The sequence below is a fragment of the Anthonomus grandis genome, chromosome 7, assembly GCF_022605725.1.
Source record: "Anthonomus grandis grandis chromosome 7, icAntGran1.3, whole genome shotgun sequence".
Taxonomy (NCBI): Eukaryota; Metazoa; Arthropoda; class Insecta; order Coleoptera; family Curculionidae; genus Anthonomus; species Anthonomus grandis.
In genome coordinates this window covers 13,658,656-13,683,612 of record NC_065552.1, presented here as the reverse complement: position 1 = coordinate 13,683,612, position 24,957 = coordinate 13,658,656, and the positions used below count along the sequence as shown (strand labels likewise).

The following is a 24,957-nucleotide window of genomic DNA, read 5'->3' as shown; positions in this document are numbered from 1 at the left end:
TTATTTAAATCTAGATTTATTTTCTTATATATTTTATAGATAATAAAATATTTATTTTGGTTATATATTTAGCATTTTTGTAATTTTAGATATAATGTTTCATTAGTCTGCATTAAGAAGATTCCGTGTTTAAGTGTCAAAGGCATTTTTGTCTTTGGGCTGATCGATACTTTGTAGTTTTTCAAAATTTGGATAACACCTATTGCAGATTGCATTATGCCAAACCGTTTCCCTAAAAATTATATTATATTTATACCTGATTTAAAAGACTATTTACATCTACCTATGCAATTTCTGGGGCCCTCCCCAAACGGCAAATATGCAAACGTAATAATGGACGCTTTATTTTCGGGACTAAATCTGTCTGGATCAAACTTTTGAGGCTCCGGGAAATGATCTGGATCTCTTGCTAATGCGAAAACTGGAATAAGAACAGTCATACCCTTCGCAATAGTATAATTTGTGTTTTTAAAGGTGTAGTTATCGGTGGCTATCCTCGCGAAAGTTTGTACAACTGGATATTTTCTTAAGGTTTCTAAAATAGAAAAGGAATAATAAGACAGTAAAATATATTTACTAAAATTTGTATAGGGTATAAAGCGAAATTTATACATTTATACAGGTATTTATCTGTCTAAAAAAATATGTAGTGTACGTGCTGACCTGACTTGATCCCTGTGGAGTAATCACTTTTTATAAATGATAAACAAAACACGCATTTAATCTCAGGATATTTTGTTTTTAATTTTCATACTTTAAAGGGGTTTTTTAAATTTAAAGTCAACGGAAAAAAAAAGTACACTATTAAGTTCCTTTTTAAAGGAGCGTTTCAACAAGGTGCTACACATGGCATCATCATATTTAAGAAAATTAAATAGGGTTAGCTTTTATCTTTTCGGAGGGGTTGAAAAACAAATTTTTTTAATACAATTTTAAAGACCTCAAAAAGTTTTTGTACACTCGTTTTTTTTTGTGATTTTCTGAAACGATATTTTCAATAGTCCTAGCGAATTTGATCTAGTTAGAGTCCACGCTCTGTATATATATTCTAAGCAAGGCGGAGATTTAACGTTTTTTAAATTTAAATAGGATAAAACTAGGGTCGTGCTTGATTTCAAGGAATTAAGGTGCGTCCTACCTGAAACTAATAATTATATATGTAGGCCAACCCAAAACAATCCAACGAATGAAGACATTGTCAAAAGCTATTTTCTCAATACCTTATGATATAATTTAAAAACAAGAGATACCACGCTAGTTATAAACCAGGTGACAATCTAAAAAGTAGAAATGGTGATATATTAGAAACGAAAAACTGAATTAAAAAATGCTAAAAACGGTTTGGGTAGAACGAATGAGGTACAAAAACAGGGATATTATCTCACCCTTATTTACAATCCCTTGGACAGGATGAGATACACACTTAAAATCTTAAATAGAAAGGGAGGTCGAGCATTACGTTGAAGCTCTTGAAGGATGCTTTTCAATGATACGATGCTTGCTATTTTCAAAACAATATTTTCTGTTTATCAACGAAAACAATTAATAGAAACACATTTTTGAAATTTTTATTATTTTTTAACTAAATGTTCAAAATGATCTATATACCATCTACGCAGCTACAGGCTATCTATATACAAGCATTTTTTTCAAGAATTCTGAACATGTCAAGCCCATAATTATTTTACATTGGTTTATTTAATATGGGTTCTTTGCCAAAACAACTTCTTTAAAAAAATATTCACATTTTATTATTATAGAATTGATTTTAAGAATTACTTGTACTAGTATTAATATTTTAAGAACATTTGAGTTTCGGCTCAGTTTAAATAAAAAGCAGCACTTCTTATATTTAACAATGATGTACAGCTTATAGGTAGATATTATTTTCATTTATGGTTCCCAGAATAAATGTTTCGTAACGACAGCTCATCGTTTTAAAAAAAGGCATCCGGGTCAAAATATAATCCTGAAATATGTTCGCCAAATAATAGTCAAATTTGATGAAACTGGCTCTATTGTAAATAAAAAGATAAATCAATCGAGATTAGTCGACAAAATAGCACAAATTTAAATTTTATTAACTTGTCAAGCAGCTCTGCAAATTGATTATCGTAAATCAGTAAGAACGGTACTGAAATTTTATGAATTTTATCCTTATAAACTGCAAATATTGAGAGAACTTGGACAATGACCCGGACAGAAGAATCCCATTTTGTGAAATAATGAAAGAATAATATAGCAGTACTTAGTTGAAAATATTTGCTTCAATGATGAGTGTAGTACCTTTTATTTAAATAGACATGTTAATAAGTAAAATTGTTCACTTCCGCGTCATCCTTCACCCAGTCAACACGTGGTCGTTCTTTACCTTTCCTATCTTTCGGATTCCTTTCCTAAACCCTTTCCTACTCCTTGCCGTTGGATATAACGTGCCTTTAAGAAGTAAATTTAGTGAACGTGTCAAGCCCACTTCCGCGTCATCCTGCACCCAGTCAACACGTGGTCGTTCTTTCCTTTCCTATCCTTTGGAACCCTTCCTAGACCCTTTCCTGCCCTACCCTTTGCCAGTGGTAACTGAACCTATTCAGTTATTATGCAGGTACCCAGGCCGAATGATGCCAGATGCATCGTAGTGGAGGCGTCACCGTGCATTTCAGTATTAAAAATTGTGAAAATATCGATTTGGGAAACAGGGTATATACCCGACAGTTTTTCCGAATCTCCAAATCGTGCTGGCAGATTGCCTCGTAGCAGAAGCCATTAAAACTAGCAAGTCCAAGTTCAAGTAAGATTGTTGTTATTGGAATGACAAGAACTCACACGAATTTAGAGACTAGCATATACAGTACAGAAAATTAATGGGAAATAATCAGAAATTAGTGTTAGTATTATCGCCCTTTTATTTATACTAGGAAATTTAGATAGCAACATGTATGCTGAAAAGCTACAAAGAAGTGGTTGGATGATGATTACCTTATCCAGTAAATTGGAAAACGAGGTCCTATTGAATGGCCCAGATGCCTAATAGCTAAATTCCCGATCTAAGACCACTTGACTTCTTTTTGTGGGGTTTTTACATATAAGTATTACAAGTGATTTAAAAGGCAAGGCTGAGTTACTAGAGCGAGTCCAGCATAGAATAGGTCAGACATCCATGCTATATCCAAAAAAACATTTGTAAAAGTACATTAAAAATACATTCAAATTTTTAATTTAATTTAAGGCTTTAATATTATCCGGAAAATAGCATTTTAAAAATATCATTTTTAACATTTAATCAAATAATAATAAAAGTTTGAAATAGTATTGTAATTGCTTGTTTTTCTTGATAAACAGAAAAGAATTTTCTAAAATGTGGCTTTCTATGGTATCATTGAAAAGCATTTTTTGAGAGCTTCAAAATAATGTACCACTAGTTTTTGTAATATTTTATTCGTATTCGGTAGTTAATGTTGATTCGTACGGTTTATTTAGGGTTCTACTTCGACTGGCTTAACATTTTCATCTATAGTGTCTAGTTTTTCAGTAGTTCATCTGATCTGAGAGTTCCTTTTTGGCCACAATTTAGGTTATTTAGATTATATGACTTCAAATCCGGGTATTTTAAATCTTCTAGAATTTGCATACTTGCTGGCTTCGGCTCTCAGTATTGCCTTAAAATTATAGGTCTCTATCGGCAAAAACAATGAAGAAAATTTTAAATATTTCGAAATTGTTTCATCCGTCTTTAAAAAGGACGCGTTTCGTGACATTTTGTTTAGTCCTCATTGATTAAGTCAACAACAGACAGTCAACGCAAGTTAGGTTTTGATGTTGCCAATAAAAGGGTGTTCTTGAATTTCGCTACAATATTTAGGTTTTTTTGGGGTAATAACAAATATACAGTTTATGTTAGTTGCAGATAAGAGTAAGTTTTTGTTCCCTCTTTGTTTTATATAAACTATTTTCAGCGCTTTTTTTAATCAATATTTCGTTCCTAATATATGGCCGGTAAAAGTTTTAATTTGTCACCCTGTATATTAGATGAAATCTACGTTTTTTATTAAATTATAAATGTATATTTCGATTTAAAGATAGGAAGAGTGATACTCATTACAAGCCAAGGTATGATTAGAAGGAATACCGTGAGAACAGCCGTCAAAAATTTTATATAAGTAATTAGCACATTGCCTATTCTGGCTTAAATTTGGGTAGCCTATTTTAGACATAATATAGAACTTTTAATTTATCTTTATTTTATCTAAATGCAATCATTTTCATATATAAACTGATAAAATAAAGTAAATTAAGAAGTCCTAAATGGATAGTAATAAGAAGCTATTCAGCTGTCATAGCGGCTTCCTTAGAAATTGTTAATAATGTTCACGATGCATACATTTTACATAAAATAACTCTTACCATCAATGACTTGTCTTAAAAAAATCATTTCCTGAAAACTTTCATAATTAAGTTCACCATTATATTTTGCTAGAACTGTCTGAATTTCTTTTCTTGCTCTGTCTTGAATTTCCTTATTTTGTGCTAGTTCATATAAAGCAAAATGAATAGTAGTTGAAGATGTATCAAATCCTAAAAATATTTAAATGTTTCATGAAGAAATTATTTATAATTGTAAGAGATATTGTCATTAAAATTATAAATATAGCTTACCAGCAATAAAAAATACTATAATATTTCCAATGAGATCATCGAATGTAAACCCATCTTTCTGATCCTTAGTAGCTTCATGAAGGTCCATTAATAATTGAGTGATATCAGGTTTACTCACATTATTATCTTTACGATACTTCACATTGTCTGTGACTACTTGTGTAAAAAATTCAGTAACTACCCGTGGAATATTTGAAAGGCCAATGGATTGAGCAAACTTTGGACATATTCTTGATAGAAGTAAAGTTATACGGCTCATAATAGTTGGACGGAATATTTCTTTACCAATTTTTCTAAATTTGGTATCCGGATCTTTAAAACTTTCAAACTCTAGTCCAAAAGCTATACATCCAATGACATCTGTGGTAAAGAGGGCAGCTATCTGTAATTTGAATATATATTGTTTAAGACTTATAGCATATTCCTAATTATTTAGTACTCACTTCTTTTACTTCTATATCATCTCCTTTTATAAAAGCATTATTCATTACTTCTAGCATTTGGTCCGAACATTTAACGACAGTTTTAAACATCATTTTCATTTTGGCTGAAGTGAAAACTGGAGTCAGCTTTTGTCTTAAGTTTTTCCATTCTTCCTTCTCGGCTACAAAAATACTTTCATTTTTTGGATCATATTTAGGATTATGAAAAAAATCCCTGTCAACAAAAAAGTTGAAATCCTATAAAATAAGTATTTTTTTTTCTAAATAGATTGTAATATTTCAACATATTTCATTTAATAAATACCTTAAGTAATACATCTTTTATAATATCAGTATCTATTAAGATTAGGGCTGGAGTAGCCCAACTCCAAATTCCTCCAATTTTGTAGCCCCGCTTCTTAAATTCATTGTACCAAGCAACAGTTTCTAGTCCAAAGGAGAATTGTTCAAAACCGATACAGTCATTATTACCTACAGTAAAAGTAAAATTTTATATTGGAGTTAATTAAACAACAATTACTAAGTTAAAAACATATTTTATCTTTATTAGAAAATATAAATATATAATATTTTTCTTAAAATTATCTTTTATTATTATTTCTCTTTATATTATTTCTCTTTATAAAAAAGCACTTTAAAAATTTCAATCCGTATTTACTTTACTCATTTTTGGCGATAAGGCGACATTTTTTTTTAAATTTTTATTGTTAAAAATTTGTGCAGAGATTCAATAGCAATAGCGGTAGAAAGTAGATTACGAATTTCAAGTTTATTTTTCTTCGTTGCATTTATAGGTTTCTGGACTATGGCCACGTTTACTAACACAGAATACGCAAATATTAGCGGTGTTCGAGGTGACAGTTCTTAACGCATCGCGCATCAGTCAGGAACTCTTCATCCTTTAAGAATATGTGCATGCCACGAACTTATAAATATACCTGGACTGCTAATGCATATGGCCACGATACCCAACAATGACCACTGCATGGTGGCCGCCATTTTTATAGTGGTTGTGTCCTTTGATGTTGGTCACTCTGAAAATTTTTAGTGTTTACAAAAAGTAGTTTTAGTGCCAACAAAAAATATATTAAATAACAGTAATGAAGTTGACGACGCTGACGTTTGACGTATGAATATAACGGATTGCCTAGTCTTTGGCGATTTATAAACGACGCTTGGGTATATCGTCTGGAATAGGCGATGTATCTTTCTCCTTATTTAATACGTAAATAATGTATCACTATCTTTATTTAAAGGTATTTGGTTCAGTTTCTCAAAACCGAATTATTGTGAGTTGTCCGTCTGTGTTGTTTATAATAGAATAATATATTGAGTTGTTGACAGGATAATTTATTTTTACTATATAAACCCTTTATAATTACAAACCCTCTTAAAACCATCTATATTTTGATTCTTATAGATGGTTGTACCTATTAATGTGGAAACACTGTACATGGAAGAAAATAAGTGTTTTTAACTGAATTTGTTAAGTAAATACAAGCAAAAATTTTAATAAATATCATGATTTACATGGTATTAGGATTTATAAGATTCAAGATTATCAGAATGATAAAACAAATATTTTAAAGTGCATGCATCTATTCCAAGTTGATTTAAACTTTGTCTCGTTTTAGGTGAGGATTACTTTCTTTCATAAATTTTAACGAAATTCTTAAAGAAATAGCAGAAAAATCATAGATCTAACGCAACTATCTTAAATTCTTACCTATATGTAACTTTCTATTTTGTATTTTTGTAAACATAACCTCTCAAAAACTTTAATTGTTTTGTTTCCCTACAGTTGGTACAACTAAAATTTGTCAGAGTAACCAAAATCGAAAGGACACAATCACGCAAAATGGCGGCCCCCTAATAGTGGTCATTTACTTTTCATTCACAGTCCAGGTATAAGTTATAAAAAGTAATTTCTTATTTATTATAAGTTCGTGGCGCATGCCTGATTCATAACCAGTTCGGAATTTATTTCAGAATTATTCAGCCGCGAACGATCTACGAACTGCCAATATCTAAATTTGTTTAGGTTAGTTATGTTTTCTGTCACGTTAATAACGTTTTAAAAAACTTTTATTTTGACAAGCCGCGATACAGTGTACTCTAAGCAAGAACGAAGATTACCTTAACTTAATATTACAAGTGATTATATAGACTAAATAATGCAAATAAAGCATGAAATACAATATAACTGAGTAAGCATATACATAAGCAAATATTATATATAGGGTGGCATAATTGTGTACATAACTCCTCCCGCCTAAGTCGAAAACAACAGGGATGGTGTGTTGTTTTTCGAGGTACCAGGGGTAGCATCTTTTTCTTCAGCTTCTTCTTTGTCTTGAAGTTCTAGTTCCTCTTCGGTAGACCTTTTCTTTTGGATAAGTGTGTAGATAGCGAAGACTATACAGCATATGGCTAGTATGGTTCCAAGAGTTATACTAAAGCTCCAGGCTGCAGGGTGAATTCTTTCTTCTTCCTCTGGAAGGGGTTTCAAGATATTGGAGCGTTCTGCTAACGATCTGATGTGGTTGAAGTCGATTGAATCTAGTTGGATTGTTTCCTCTGGCAGCTGCATTTCCAAGTCAGTAAATGTTACATCCGGTAGATGAAAAGGGTTGGATCTCAGGATATCCTCTTGATTCCAGAATTGTGATCCTAGTAAGCTTATACCGCATTTATATGGTATTTCTATTAAACTAGGTGTATCAATAAAGAATATTTGCTTGTTTTGGCACGTTTGTTGTGCTTTTATTTTGGTGCTAGCAGGAATAGCTAGAACATATTGCTGATTTATGGGATGGATAATAGGGGTAGTGACGTTAACTTTAAGCAGCTTGCAGTTTAGATTTTCTGCTTTTTATGAGAGACGTAGTACAGTCATCCACTTGGGGTCCTAGGGCATTTTGACAGACGTATAGGTCTTCAATCAATGGGCAGGCCTCTTCTTGATATTGGTGTAGATCAGTGCCAATTATAAGGTAAGGAAGTTTGGGAATTATAATGGTTTGGTTTGTTGGAATAGCAAACAAGTGGAAAAGTTCGAAGGTTTCTTTTATAAATATAGGAAAATGAATAGCAAAAATTATTTTATCATTTGAAAAACTTACTTGAAGTCCTGTTAATTGATAATAATAATTTAAGTCGCTAAATGATATTAGTCTTTCCTCACCATAAAGGGTGGTTAGATTCAAAATTATTTGTTCTAATTGGATAGCTGAAACTACGGTACTATGTAAGGTATTGAGTTTAGCAAACATTATCGCATCTTCTAAATTATCTAGAAAAGTAATAAAACTCTGGCAATTTATAATTAATTGACTTATAGTATTTTGAAGTTTTAAATATATGGAAAGATCATTAATTGTTTTATTCATTTGCTTTTTGAAAAGGTCAACATGATTTTTTAAAGAGTTTTGATTTTTACTTAAAGTATGTATGGTGTTATTGTAACTGTTAATTAAATCTTTTGTTAATGACATTTGCATATTTATTTCTTTTTTATATGTATTTTGACTATAGCGTAATTCTTCAATTGCTTTGTCATATCTTTCTCCATCATCGGAGTCTAATGTACCAAAAAGCCATTTTGACGTTTTACCTAATATATTTACTAAGCCTCGTTTTTCACGGCTATGTGGTTTAATGTTATTAAGTTTAGTTTTGATTTCATTAATAAAGTAGCTAGCATGTTTAAGCATATCTAATGTGTTAATATGATATAAAAGCAAAGCGTTAATAATATTTGTTTCATTACAAGCCGCAATTAAAATTCTAAAGTTATCTTCTAGTTTAGTAAGCTCTATAACTAATGGTTTAATTTCTACATAATGGAGGAAAGTATGTTTACTTTCAATAATTCTCGCATTTCCTAAATGAAATGGGAATAAAGGGGATTTGATTGGGGTTATGATAGGATTAGTCGCTATCACTGTTGTTGATAATACTTGTAGGAGAACTGCAAAGCTCTTCTGAAGTGTCAGGAGGTTCATTATTTCTAGGGAAAAGAAAGTGTTTTTTAGGTTTTTGTATCATAGATTTATGTACAACTTTCTTGTTTTTAGTAATGATTTTATTACGGATATCTTTTTGAACGTATTCTATTTTCTTACGCGCTTTATCTTTAGTTCTCGAAGCGGATTTATCTGTTACATAGATTTTTGATCCTGATGGAATATCTATAGGGACTTCTCTATTTTTATTCTGTTTTTCATTTAAACGTAATTTAGTATTAAGAGATTGATTATAGATTTCGTCATAGATAATTTTCAATCGGTCTTTACGATCATTAACATATTTATTTAATATGATCTCATCTGTAAGGTCAAAAGGGTCTAAAGCGTTTGGACGTCCATTTAAGACATCAAAGGGTTTTTGTTTAGTAACACTATGTACAGAGAGGTTGTAACCTGTAATCGCGTAAATCATTAGTTGTTTCATTGTCGCATTTGGGAATTTAAGTTTTAAAACTCTAATGTGATCAATTAAGGTTGAATGGACTCTTTCAATAGGACTATTGCTATTTGAATTTCCGGTAGTAGTGAAATGAATTTTTATTTTGTGAAGTTTACAAAAATCAATTAATAGGGAAGTTTTAAATTCTGTGCCATTATCACAGGTAATCTGATGAGGTAATCCATGATGACTTATAAAACTTGCTAAATTATCTAGAACTGTAATTGCGTTGCAACTGGGTTCTAATGGATAAGCTTGGGCGTAACGTGAAAAAACATCTCTATTATAGTTAGGAATTTTACGTTAGAAATTTGGAAAGTGTCCATGTGGATGGATTCTAGAGGTTCTCGAGGTGTAGGTGTTAATGAAAATTCTATTTTTGGAGGATGGCGGTCATACTTGGCTTGTTGACATATGTCACAATTGTTTATATACTGTGTGAGGTCTAATTTCATATTGGGCCAGTAATATAATTTTTTCAGTGACATCATACATTCATTAATACCTCGGTGGCAAGTTTTCTCGTGATGGTTCTTTATTAAATTCGTTTGCATTTCTACATTTACTATATCGTTTAAGAATGTATTGGAGATTACTAATTTGTAAGAGTTATGTTTAAATGTTTTGGATAAGATTACTCCTATTTTATTTCCTAAATTGTCAATTTCAGATTGTTGTATATACATGCAGTGTACAACTTTAGGATCGATATATTCTCGGAAATAGTATACGATTTCGTTTCCATAGTTGCTAGTCAAAGTTAAGTGATATCTAATTTTGTTCTCAAAATGTTTTGTTTTAAAGGCACAATATTGTTTATTTGTATTGTGGGTAATTAGAACTTGATGATTGTAAGTATTTAAACAATTTTCTGTTATAGGTATATTTAATATTGGGTCATCTATTGCTGAGTGAATTGTATCTCCATTTTGTGGACGTTGGTCACGAGGGGGTAATATTTGTATATCAGAAAGAATTTTGATTTTATTCGATTTTGGTTCTAGATCTAAAGCAGGGTTAAATAGATCTGGTAATTGGTCTAAATCATCTAAAGTAGCGTTTTCATTTGCAATGTATTGATCAATTTCTTCAGTGATGTCTCCAGGGCTTCCAAGTATAGAATCATTTTCTATCATGTTAATCTCTATTCTGGATAGAGCATCAGCATTTGTATTCTGTGTTCCTTTTTTGTATTGGACTTTATAGTCGAATTCTTCCAATTTTAGTCTCCATCGTACCAATCTAGAGTTTGGCTCTTTTAGGTTGAAGAGGTATTGCAGGGGTTTATGGTCTGTGACGAGTATAAATTTTCTGCCAAATAAATAAGGTCTGAAATGTTTTGTAGCCCATACTATGGCTAAAAGTTCCTTTTCTATAGTCGAATAATTACATTCAGCTTGGTTTAACGTTCTGGATGCGTATGCAATTGGAAGATCCTGTCCTATTTTTCCTTGACTTAATATGGCTCCTATTGCTATATTTGAGGCATCTGTGGTTAAAACGAAGGGTTTTCTAAAGTTTGGGTATTGTAGTATAGGATCGTTACATAGCAGATTTTTACATGTTTCAAAGGCTTGTATGTATTCAGGGGTGTGTTTTATCACTGCTCCTTTCTTTAGGCATTTTGTGAATGGTTTTGTTAATTTCGCAAATCCGTTTATAAAGCGTCTGTAGTAACCTAAGAGTCCTAGGAATGATTTTATTTCCTTTGGTGTTCTCGGGATCGGGAATTTCTGGATCGCTTCTATTTTTCTAGGGTTCGGCTTAACTCCGTCTTTTGTTATCACATGTCCCAGGAATTCAACTTCTGTTCTTAGGAATTCAGATTTATCAAGTTGAATTTTCAATCTTGCTGTTCGTAATCTTTGGAAAACATGGTGCAAGTTTTTTATGTGCTCTTCTAGGCTTGCTGAAAAGACAATAATGTCATCCATGTAGACTAAACAGGTTTTTCCTTGAATATCTTTCAGTACATTGTCCATGATTCTCTTAAAGGTGGCTGGTGCGTTTTTTAATCCGAATGGCATTCTTACGTATTCATAATGGCCATTTTCCACTGTAAACGCTGTTTTCTCAATAGAGTTTGGTGCCATTTCTATTTGGTGGAATCCTGATGATAAATCAATTGTGGAAAAGTATGTACACCTTCCTAGTTTGTCTAGTATATCATTGATGTTTGGCAGAGGGTATCTGTCATCAATTGTTTTAGAGTTGACTCCTCTGTAGTCATTGACAATTCGCCATTTTTGTTTTCCACTTGCGTCAGGTTTTTTACTTACTATCCATATTGGACTACTCCATGGACTTTGGCTGGGTCTTATAATTCCATCTTTCAGCATTTTGTTGATTTGCTTTTGGACTTCTTCCTTGTGTATGAAAGGGTATCTGTATGATTTTGAGTGTATTGGGATTTCATCATGTGTTTTAATTTCGTGTTTGATTTTGTTTGTAAATTATAGTTTTTCAGTTTCTTTATGAAAAATGTCTGAGAATTCTCTGATTAATTTAAAAACTTTTGATTTTTCCTCTTTATTAAGATGGTCATGTCTTATAAATTGGGTAATATCGAGATTCTTATTAAATGTAGTGTAATTATTATGGGATATTTCTGGGTTTGAATTAATTAAATTGTCTAAGTGAAAAAATTCGAAATTATCTTTATGATAATCTGGTAAAATTTTACAGTTAATTGGACTCATTAATTCAACAGTAATATTTTCATCTGTGTTATTCTGAATATCAACACGTGCAAAACCATTTTCTGCTGTGCAGAGCGTTTCTGGTATATATAAAGAGTCATTTATTGTTCCTTCAGGTATAATTATGTCAATAGTATCATGTGTTGTCACGGGTACCTTTGTGCTTAGAATTTCGTGGGCGTTGGCCTTGATTTTAAATGTGGAGTCAGGCTCGCGATATCTGAATGACAAGGTTGTAATACCGTCTGACTTTATCAGCCTTTTATGATATAGGTCAATGTTAAACATAAATTTAGTTAATTCTCGAAGGCCTAAAATACCGTCATAATAGTTATGAAAATCATAGAGTATAAAATCAATCGAATCGTTTGTTTGCAATTCTGCAAAAGCTGGAATATTGGCTTTGTAGAGAACTTCTTTTTCTCCAACTCCGGTTTTTAATATCGATGAAAATTGATAGATTTTGTCAGGAAAATATTTTTCAGCTATGGAGGGTCGTAATATTGATGGATAACAGCCAGTATCTATTAACAGTTTAATTGGTGGGTTTTGAATTTCGATATAAGGGAGGCTATTAGTGACTTGTGTATTTACTTCGTATGTTATGTTAGGGTTTTCGAAGGGTTGGTAATAGGAAAATTTTCATTTTCTATTTGTTGGTCTGGAATAGGGAATGTATTCTCATCATAAGAATATTCTGGTTCATATTCAAAATCGTTGTAATCTGTTGATGTACAGGGGTCATTTCTATTTGTTTGGTAAGAATTTAACTGATAAGGATTTTCAGTATTATTTCCATAATAATCATCATTATCTTCACTGGGGTGGTAATTGGTTGTGACATTTTCTTCTAGATTTTTATTTTCCATTTGGAAAAGTTCTTGCGAAATGAAATTTCTTGGGCCAGAGGGCTTAAAATGATTATTGGGGTGAATGTTAGAATTTGTTGGCATTGTGTAAGATGTTCTGGTTGACATTGGCTCAGGTTTATCAAGGGGTGTTCGACCTGTGGGTTTGAAAACATTCTTTGGGGTACCGAAAACTTGTCGATTGGTTGGAAGAGGTCTCTGAGGCATTGGCCTAGGTTGTATTGGGACTGGACCTCGTGGGAAATTTAAATTTTGATTGAAATTCTGATAACTAGGTGGAATAAAATTCTGTCTATAGTTATGTTGTTGATAAAAATTATTATTTGGGGTTCTAAATTTATTTTGATTTGAATATTGTATATTATTATTATGATTTTTGTGTTGCGAGTTATTCTGTGAATATGCTGGTGGTTTGTGCATTAATGTTGGTTGTTTGTTATGGTTTATTGGTATAAATGGTTTGTATAAATTTTGTGTATAATGGAAGTTTTCTTCCTCTGATATCATTGTCATTGCGGTTTCTATGCAATCTGGGTTTTTTAATCGGATAATACTTTGTAAGGGGTTGTTTAATCCTCTTATAAATGTTCTTAAACATATAGTATCGTATTGTCTAAGATGAATAAGTTTTGTTTCAGCTGTCATAATATTATCATCAAAACTATTAATTTTTTGAGCTAAAGCACTACGCAATACTTGTAGTCTTTTTGCAAAATCTAATGGTTGTTCATTCTTATTTGGGATAGCTACAAACAAATCTTGTTCAAGGCATTCTATACTACGCTTATCGCCAAAACAATCTAATAAAGCAGTTCTAATATGTGCCCAGGATAATAATTCCATGCGGCAACCTACTAATATTAGTGCACGGTCAATTAATTTCATTCTAATAGTTCTAATAAGGTAATTTTTTAAAATAGGATCTTCTTGGTTATCATATGTTTCAAATAGAAAATCTGCGGCAGAAATGAAATTGTTAAGGGTATTAGAATCACCATTGTAAGGGTGAATTGTATCAACATACATTTTTAAAAGAGTGTAATTTATAGAATTTGATCTTGTAGTAGTCATTGTGTTAGATAACTCGGATTGTTCAGTGATTATTTCTAAATGCGAATTTTGTTGTTGTAATTTGAGAGTTCTGAAAAATTCTTCAGCTAATGCGTCAACGTTTGGTTCACTCATAGAGTAAAAATAAAAATAATGTTATTAATAAATAACATAAACTTAATTCTAAAATTAATTTTACTACTAAATTATTTGAATCTTTCTTCCTTTACGATAAAGAGAGAGTATATTCCAATGGGATTTGCTCAAAAGAAAGTTCAATGGTAATTTCAATAATATTCAATTGATAAAGATAAATTCAAAATAAGTTTTTCAAATATGTGTTTCAATAAAAATTTTAAAAATAACAATAATCTTAAAACTAACTTTCCACTCGCTCAATCCAAAGTAAGGGAAAGGGTTTGAAAGGAAATTGGCACTTACCTTTTTCCAATCAGATGAATCCCCGCGTTGCTAAGGTGCTGTGGTCGTGCTGCCAAATGGTGTGTCCACTGATCTCTCGTCTCAGAGCGATTCTGATAAGGTTTGATCTCAGCTTCCACGTTCGTATCAGGACCGAAGAGTTAAAACTCACGTTTTTACGATTGATCGTCTCGATGACGTGCAAATCTCAATCGAAAACTGCCCTGATCCTACCGACTGCGCCAGTTATGTTTTCTGTCACGTTAATAACGTTTTAAAAAACTTTTATTTTGACAAGCCGCGATACAGTGTACTCTAAGCAAGAACGAAGATTACCTTAACTTAATATTACAAGTGATTATATAGACTAAATAATGCAAATAAAGCATGAAATACAATATAACTGAGTAAGCATATACATAAGCAAATATTATATATAGGATGGCATAATTGTGTACATAACTGGTTAGTATAGGTTATGTTTTTCAATTGTTTTGTTTAGGAAAGAGTTTTTTTTTTAACACATTCACGCGCGTGTCTGCAATTGCAGACATACATGCAGGGACATGTCTGCAATAGCAGACAATATTTTGCCTCGTAAAAATAGTCGTGTCTGCAATTGCAGACGCGATTTGTTAGGTTGTATATGTACTTTTGAGTTTTATGTCCCTATACATAGCATTTATTTTCTAAGAAATGTCCCACAAGTGATATATTTTTAAATAAATTTACTTATTTAAGCCTGTCTGTTTAGATATTTCGGGCTGCATATGCAGACGTTTTCTGCTGGCCGGTCCCATTAGGTTTTTACAAGTGTCCCTGTAAACATCGTTTTTTTGTGTCTGTGAGAAAGTGTTTAAATTTTGTTGTTGTATCATCTATATTTATTGGCAAGTAATGATTTATTTACTGGTGCCTATTGGTAAATTAGTAAATTACAGCTTTTACATAAATAATTTAGAAAAATCACAGATTATCGTTTCAAGCCGCAAAATACCTGCAACTTAAAATATTTTTATTTATTTTAGAGTTTTATGGACTCCCAGGAAACTAAGAGATTGCTGCAATTTTACGACGAGGTTAAGTCAGATGAGGGTGATCAGGCAGATGTGAGTGAGCGTTCTGCTGGGTGGGAAACTTCTACCAGTGAGGAAGACCCTTTTGCTGGTTCTGATGATCGCGATCCTGAATTTTTGCCCACAGAAAATGAGCCCAGCTCAGATAGTGACTCAATTTATTCTGAGCCACAAGTTCTTCGAAATGCGAATGCCACACAGGACAATAGTGATGAAGAATGGATCGATGTTATAAGTGACATACCAAATTATAATTTTGATACAAGTGCGGGAATAAAGCTTACATTTGATCATATACCTGAACCAATTTAAGCTTTTTACTATTTGTGGACTGAAGAAGTTATGGATTTGCTTGTGACACGCACTAATTTGTATGGAAAACAAATGGAAAAAACTAATAGACCTTACGCCAAAAACAGTCGATTTACTTCATTTTCAGAAACAAATAAGGAAGAGTTAAAGTGCTTTATAGGCATATGCTTGTTGCAAGCGCAAATAAAGTTTCCAGTTTTACGAAAATTATTTTCGTATGACCCTTTGTACTATCACCCACAACCATTTTTTTAAGCACGATGTCTGGAAGACGTTTTGAACAACTTCTTCGTAGTCTTAATTGTAATAGTATAAATGATAGTACAGATAGACTAAATAAAATAACCGAACTCTTACAAACTCTTATAAAACACTATCAAAATGCCTATGCACCGGATGAGGCCTTGTCTTTAGATGAGTCTTTGCTTTTACATAGAGGAAGACTTATCTTTAGACAATATATAAAGGGTAAAAAACCAAGTATGGCATAAAATTTTATGAATTATTTTCACCTAGTGGATATACACATTATGTAGAAATTTATAAGGGCAAACAGGAGGCAGATTCAGCCACACCTAAATTGCATTCATTAGTACTTAGGCTTATGAAACCCTTTTTAGATAAAGGTCATCATCTTGTTATGGATAACTTCTACAATAGCGTTTCCCTGTTCAATAAACTTCTTCTGCGTAAGACACATACAATGGGAACACTTAGGTCAAACAGAAAAGGGAATCCAAAGGACATAACCACAAAAAAAATTAAAAAAGGAGAGCATGTTTGGCAAAGAAAGGGGAAGATTTACGTCTCAAAGTGGAAAGATAAGCGTGAGGTCCTTTGCATAAACACAAAATTTCACCCTACACTATTAGAAGTACAAAACAGTTTTAAGAAAATTCAGAACAAACCAAAAGAAATAGCAGAGTATAATAAGTATATGTCTGGTATCGATAGAGCTGACCAGTTGACATCATATTATAGTTGTCCAAAAAAATCTGTGCGTTGGTACAAAAAAGTTCTATTTCATTTGCTGGATATAACAATTGTAAACAGCTTTTTAATTTTCCGGGAAATTACCAAGGAAAACAGAAATAAAATCACATCGCTAGAATTTCGTGCAAATATTATAAAAAGCCTTTTAGGTGTATCTCACATTAAAAATGGACAAGCACTTGTAAAAAAAGAGCTTTAAACTGCGCATCAGGTTCAAGAAAATTGGATGTAGCGCCTTAAGAAAGAGCCGTGCAGATATCACATGTACTGGAAAAACTTCCAGTTCCCGAAAACTATTCTAGAAAAAGTTACTTCTTGAGGTGTAGAGAATGTGCTAAATCCGGAAAAAGAGGTCAAACATCATGGCGCTGTCGTGCTTGTCCGGGTTTTCCTCCTCTTTGTCAAGGAAAATGCGTTGAAAACTACCACGCCTAAAGTGTTTTATTTTTTGATAAAAGTTTTGTAAATTTTTATTTTAGGGTCTTAATTTTTGTTGAACTGTTTTGGTTTTTTTATTTTAATGTTTTCGTTTTTGTTTTTAGTGTTATACTGCTTTATTTTTATAAATATGTAACTAACAGGTATTAAAGTTTAAAAATAAATCTTTCCAAAGCAATTGGTTTGCAAATGCAGTCATATCCCTTTTAAAACAAAATTAATATCAACAGACATGTGTTTTTTTTGCAAAAAAACAACAAAAATGAACAAAAATGCAAACAAAAAGCCTTAATAAAGATAATTTAAATTGAAAATTAAAAAATTAAAGGTGACCCCTAACGAATCCCAAAATTCTCGAAGCGCGCGTCAATGTGTTAAATAGTAAAGATTTAAAGCAGAAAAATGGCTAAAAATACTGTAATAAATTTTAATAAAGTTATTTTTTCTAGTTTTCGAGTATCCGTCCTATTCTTTATAAAATGGGGATGCCTCAAATCGATGTGTCAGTTCATCAGTCAGTGCCCGTTCGAAAAAAAAAAAATTTCTTTACCGAAAATAGATGGAAGGCTTTGAAAAGAAATTACAAAAAATATTACAGATAATGCAAAACTAACAGGACGGGGAAGAAAGGTATTTGAATATGCAGATGTAATGCATAGTATACTAGGTCTAAAGAAATATATTAACCTCATCTTATTGTCATCGTCTGATACGGTAGCTCCTCTGGAAACATCTAGATAAAATATAGAGGTAGAAGTGTCAGACATTGCTCCAGGAATATCCAGACAAGTGGTAGAAATTGAAATTCCTATAGACTCTAGTGAAATACAAATGGTCAAAACTCTTACCTCCACTGTTTCTTCAGGGCTAAAACGAAAGGCTGTGAAATCATCAAAAAATCTTAACGAAAACAAAAGACTAAAATTTTAAGGGAAATCAGAACTAAGCGAAAGGAATACTATAAAAAACAGTTAAAAATTGAAGAACAAAAACTTTTAGTAAAAATAAGGAGAAACAATTTATTTGAGAAGATCAATGTTTTACTAGAAAAGTTTTTAGAGAACAATTGTTATATTTCTTCAACTGCTTTATGATACTGTGAACATTCCATCTCATTAGAATTATATATTTATTTGAAGTATTTTTCATTTAGAATTTTATTTTATTTCTGTTAGAGTACCTATTTTGTTTTGTATATATCTGAATACGTGCCATATTGGAAGAGCTACTAAATTTGTGTGTTTATGTTGTATTAAATATTTAGATAGATAAGCATAACTGTTAAGTTTATTTCACTAAAAATTTTGATTTATTTATTAAGTTATTCATAACCTCGTTTCGATTGGCTATACCATTTCTGTAATTCCCATATAGTTGACCATCTTTATTTTGAGGTAGCGGATTTACTGCTTTTTCACCTACATGAAAATTAACATCCAGTGATATATTATGCAGAACAGCACATGCTCTGATAAAATGAACAATCAACTCAATGTCTTTTAACTTGATATGATAGAGTATAATATGATAAAACGAACCTTTTGCTTCATAATGCCGAAGCAATGTTTAATTATGTATCTTATTGGTTAAAAGTACATAATTGTAATTTCTCTGGCATCTCCTTAAATGTCCATTGCCTCTGAACGGGGTCAACAAATTTCTTAGACAATTCTGTCACCAAGAAGATATGATTCTCCATATTTTTTCTGGCAGGGTTATAAATAGAGGGAAACTTCACTCAAAACTCGACTGTCGTAGACAGATCCAGGATACTCAACTAAGATGTCACGAATTTTTCTCCTGTGATCACACCCAACTTGAGCCTGAAGCATAAGGATTGTATGTTACAAAAATATTTTCTGTTTAGATAAGAGTCAGGATTTTCTGCAGGCTTATACCAATGGCATCAGGGAAATTATTGTCCTGAAAATGGGCCTCAATCTCTTTTTTTTCCAAATCAGTTGTCCATTTTATTACTTGTGGAGACAAATTGCTTAAGAAATATATATAACTCTTTTAACAATTTTGAATAGGGTGCTCTTAGTGATGTTAAATCTGTCTGGAATGTCTCGAAATGATGTTGCCTTACTAACAACAAACCACAAAAAAACAATGACATATTTAAGTGGGGTTACTTTTTCTGAATCTCCTTCTTGCCATTTGTAGTACTCTTATTAGCAAATCGATTTCCTAATTCTTCTAAAATTTCAATTGTTAGACGAAAATGCTCTATATATTGGACATCACTAAACTATGATACAACTTCCTCAAAATATGCATTGCTTTTAGAAATATATATATGATTTCTAATAACTCAGTCATATTCTCATCGCTAGATGATAAGTGGTCGGATATAATGGATGAATATGAGTGATTATAATTCTATCGATTTATAATCACTCATATTTCTTCTTTATACTTTAAAATCAAAATGAATTAAACTAGGAAGCAAGAATCAAGAAAAACAGTTTAGTATCAGGTTGGTATGGATCGATTCATACAAACAGCTGATAAGAATGTATATTGCGCATGAACAGTAGAACTGACCTTTAAATACCATCAAATATCCGGGGACTACAAGAACTGATTCTGAATCGGTAACGAACCAATGCGAAACGCGAACGCTGAACTGTTACCAAAAATTCAGAATTGTGTTACTGCGAATGCTCGTGTTTATATTGCGCATGCACATAGTCCCTGAACCGGTTCAGAATTGGACCCCCGAACAAAGCTAATAATGAGAGTCCAAGGATCGATTGAACTAGTTACCGATTGACCCTAAACAAGCAATAAAACATCTGTGAACAGCAGGATTTCAAACTAGAAGTTCAGGACTGGTCACCGCGAACGCTCTTTTTAACAATGCGCATGCGAAGTAATTCTGAACTCTAGCTATTATCTTTATCTATCTCACTGAGAATATCAACACCGCTTTTCAAATCTCCGCATTCCAAATGTCCGCGTTTTCGCCGCGGCCTATCAAAATATCTTTGAAACGAAATCCTTTAAACCTGGAAGAGTTGGACACTGGCGCTCCTCGTCTATATCAAGCAGTAGGTGAGGAAGGAATCCTAAGACATTTAAAAGACGATCCAACAGCGGCCTGTAGCGCGGCAACCAGGTGCATTACAATGGAAAGTTTGATCCAAATTGCACAAAATGGGAAGCCGTCCTTATCAGTATACTCCTGTTCAGGGCCCAGCAGGAAGGATGGAATTCTGCAGATTTATGATAAATGCTCATGCTGACAATAGAGCTTTTTTAACTGGCATTTTTTGGATGGAAGTTTAAAATTAAGAGGGCATTACAAATTTTTATAACCTGCATTATTGAAGCGAAGAAAGTTTTCTGTAAATGTCTGGATGGGACTTATTGGCCGAGATGTAATAGGACCACATTTTTTCACAGACCATTTACACGAGGTTATTTATAAAATATATTTATGGCATGACTTAGAAGAGCTTCTTGACGATATTCCTCTTGCCATTCGAGGACGAATGATATTTCAACATGACTGTCCCGCTCCATGTCAGCTGTAAGATCGGCAGTTCCTGGATAAACGTTTCCCAAATCGTTGGTACGCCAGGTCCAATACTTTGGCCAGCACAAACCCCCGACCTCTTGATTATATCATATAGGATGAAATAAAAGCACTGGTTTATGCAACCCTAGTAAATACCCGGTAAGATCTTATCCAAAGAATAACCAATGCTGCCCAGTAGATCTGAAATAAAATAACAACCAGAACAACAAAAACGGAAATGAGAACTCGCTGCCGAGCTTATATTCGCAATAGAGGCTCTTATTGTGAAGAAGATTAGCGAAATGAAAAGTAACTTTTTTACTATTTATAATAAATTTACAAAACGGTATCGAGCAGTTTTGGAAGCATATGTAGAATATGAGCTAAGTTAGGTAACAACGAAGTTTTAAGAAAATTTTGACAAATGTAGTCCAAATATTTTTTTAAAAATAATGACTAGAAAGTCTAATATTTTATTTTAAAATTAAAAAACTTATATTCTGCATTTACAATTTACCTATGGTTATAACAATTTCCGAATTTTTATCGTTCCAAACGTATCATTATAGTGTTGCTCATGTATTATGTTTAAAAGTTTAAAAACATGTATAGCATATTTTTTGGAAATTCACTTTTAAACCATGAAGGTCTACCCTTTGGAGAAAAATACAAAAATTTGAATATCCCTATCAAACTATTAATTTTTGCATAATGCACAGTAGGGTTCAAGTTACTTCTTACCCCTTCCCCTACGACATCTTCAAAGAAATGTATTAAATTACCAGTAAACCTATATATAATAATAATAATAATAATAATGTTTATTTCGAAAAAATAATAATACAAAGTAATTTTATTGGAAACACAAGTTCAGACAAAATAAAATCTAATATTATTTGAACAGTATAGTGATTACAAGCTAGCAATAATTAACATTAACCAAACAATTGCTCAATATTAATAAGAATGATCCAAGTTTTTATTCTATACTTGATCCTGGCATAGGGTTTATCTTTCAAATCAAGAAGCATTATATTGTAAATTTTTGGAGCTGTATGAATTAACGATCTTTTAGTAAAAGTAAAATTTATTTTAGGAAAGGATAGAGGATTGTTACTTTGAAACCTGGTTGCCAAAGGCAATACTGGTCTACTTTTAGCAATTTTATTATTACAAAGAAGTCTTGTAACTGAATTTCTGTGATGAATAAATGTGATGCAGCTGAAAAACTCCTGTCTCACTAAACAAATCAGTTGATTTTATTTTTAAATAAACAAACTTTCAGCAATGCTTTTTGAGCAACAGCAAGAGGGTCAAGAACAGACCTATAAGAAGCACCCCATACACTTATACCATAACCAAGTACAGACTCCGTTAGAGTTTTATACAATGAAAAGATTGTCTTTTTTAACAAAGAATGCCTTTATATGTAAAACATATACAACAACTTACGTATTTTACTAATTATGTAATCAATAGGTACATTCCATTTTAGTAAGTTGTCAAAAAATACTCCCAAATATTTTACACTATTGACATAATCAATTTTAGTGATACACTGGCAAAAATTGTAATTTTGGCAATCAAAGTTATGAATTCTTAATGTAAAGTAACCTGGCAGACCTGAATTATTTTTGGCATAACACATACACTTTGTTTTATCGGTATTTAAAGTTAGCAGACTGAAATCAAACCAGTTTTTTACCCTTGATATTAATGACTCTTATTTTTGATGATTTATTTTTGACTCCCTCCCAACTGCTATCTTTAGTTATTAAGCAAGTGTCATCAGCAAAACACACCACACTATCTTTTGGGACAACTGAAGAAAGAGCATTGATGTACAGTGTAAATAAAAGAGGCCCAAGCAGAGTACCCTGAGACACACCATACTCTACCGCACGTCCAGAACTCACTGTTTCATTAATTTTTACCTGCTGTTGCCTATTTTCTAAAAACGATTTTAATAATTGATATGGTAATCCAATTATACCCAGATCACCTAGACGTTTCAGCAAAATATGGTGGGACACAGTGTCAAAGGCTTTGGCTAAATTAATAAAAATGGCCATGCATTTCATACCCGAGTTTAAACCAGAGACAATGTGGTTGGTTACCTTTATAAGTGCATCCTCTGTACTGCAATATTCCCTAAAGCCATACTGCTCATTAGATAACAAATGATAATGATAATAATTTTTATAAGATCACTAGGCAGAATAAGATTTAAGAAGAAGTTACTGTTGGCCTTTATACTAGGAAAGTTGTAGTCATTAGAATTATTTATTTTGCTAGCCAAGTTAGACCCCACAGAACTAAAGAATTTGTTAAACTCCTCAGCAATTAATGGATCAGTAGTAAGAGAATGGCCTGCTTTACTTTTAATATGCTTATTGCTATTGTTGCCACCAGAAAAGTCTTGATTTGTACATCTTTTGATAGTCTGCCAGGTCAACCTAGGATCCCCTGAGTGAGAGGAAAAGAGGCCTTTTCTCTCAGAGAGTTTCTCAAACAGAGGAATATTTAACAAAGTAGGTTAATGGTCTGAGTACCCTCCTCTCAAAACAACAGCTTGGGAGGTGAATTTTGACCTGACAAAAATGTGATCAAGACAAGTCAGACTATCACCCTGTTCCCTAGTACCAACATTAATTTTACTCAAAAATCCTTTTGATAACATTAAGTTTAAATAATTATTAACAATACTACACCTTTTATTTAAGAGATTCAAATTAATTTAATTAATTTAAGTCATAGCTTTTAACTAATATCTTCAAATAATATGTTTATACAATCATTATTTTATAGCTTTTTGTCTGATAGGTATTTAATGTGAAGAAAGTAATAAATATAACAATTATAATCGAAATAACAATAATAACAGGTTGTTTATTAATAAAATTAGTATCGCTCAAAAGCTTACCTCACCAGAAGATTATAGATTATAAGACATAACTAACACATCTCCAAAGAGTTGTTTTTAAAGGAAATTAAAATATTTATCAACCTGATTTAAAAAAAAACTTAAACCCATCATGTTACTTCATTTACAAAAAAGTTTCTTAACCTACTTTTATGTTGATGTTTGATATAAATTATATAATAACGTCATGATTGTCATGTCTTGGAGATATTAATTTAGCCCAGAAATTTTAGTGTCTACGAGATATTTTCAATATTTATAGGGTAAGTTGTGGTCGGTATATTTGTTATCATCTAAAGAAAATCCTTTATTTCTTCGACAATTTTTTTGAGCTTCATTTAAGCTATGATAAATTTATTGAAATTCAAATAATTGGTCGAGTGTTTTTCTCATTTTCTTATAACTATACTTATAATCAATAACCCAGTTAATTTGGTCACTAGGAATATCTACAAATATTTCAAAAATTTATATCTTTAAAGTAGTTCCTATTTTATTTTGCCTATGATAAATATCTATGCGTTTATCAATGTACTTATAAGTTATATTATAACTTTATTTACAAATTATTCTTTTTACCTACCTAATGGGAATTTTGGAGTCAAATATGGCACTTTTTGTCTGCTCCAGTAAGTATAAGAATATTGAAAGTATAAATACAAAATTAGAAACAAGCTAACTACAGCTAAAATAATATAATACAAAATTACTTCTAATAAAATAACTGTTGACATTATCGATGCGTTTAACTAACTGGGGATATAAAATGAACCGATAAGCTGCTAATCACCGTTATTGTATCAATCGTAATGAGATGTTTTAATTTTATCGTTACATTTTTACATATTTTTATTTATGTTATTAAGTGATTGCAATAAATTATTTTACTGAAAATGATAATTAGGGCTAAGCTTTCACTAATAGAAAAAGTTATTAAATATAATATTGTTTGTTGAAACATTTTACTTTCTAAATTGCAAGAAAATGTAAAATTATTTTTAAAAATCATTCATTTTTTACAATTTATTAGAAGCAGTGGGTAATAACTGTACTAAATTTTTGTATTTTTCTTTAGTTGATTATCATTTTGA

The 24,957-nt window shown here is 31.7% G+C and overlaps 1 protein-coding gene across 2 annotated transcripts; it reads right to left on the bottom strand.

The window, feature by feature from the left end:
- LOC126738319 (probable cytochrome P450 6a21) lies at window positions 1-24,643 on the bottom strand. 2 transcript variants are annotated; one of them, XM_050443588.1, is made up of 8 exons: window positions 24,450-24,598; window positions 6,035-6,130; window positions 5,401-5,567; window positions 5,097-5,333; window positions 4,654-5,035; window positions 4,402-4,572; window positions 284-535; window positions 1-232 (listed from the first exon to the last, which is right to left on the bottom strand). In XM_050443588.1, the coding sequence occupies exons 2-8, from the start codon at window positions 6,093-6,095 to the stop codon at window positions 69-71; spliced, it is 1,434 nt and encodes a 477-aa protein (XP_050299545.1). In that variant the 5' UTR covers window positions 6,096-6,130; window positions 24,450-24,598; the 3' UTR covers window positions 1-68. The 2 variants fall into 2 exon arrangements, with proteins under 2 accessions (XP_050299545.1, XP_050299543.1); XM_050443586.1 differs by lacking the exon at window positions 6,035-6,130 and having other exon boundaries at window positions 24,450-24,643.
- Window positions 24,644-24,957: the final 314 nt, after the last annotated feature.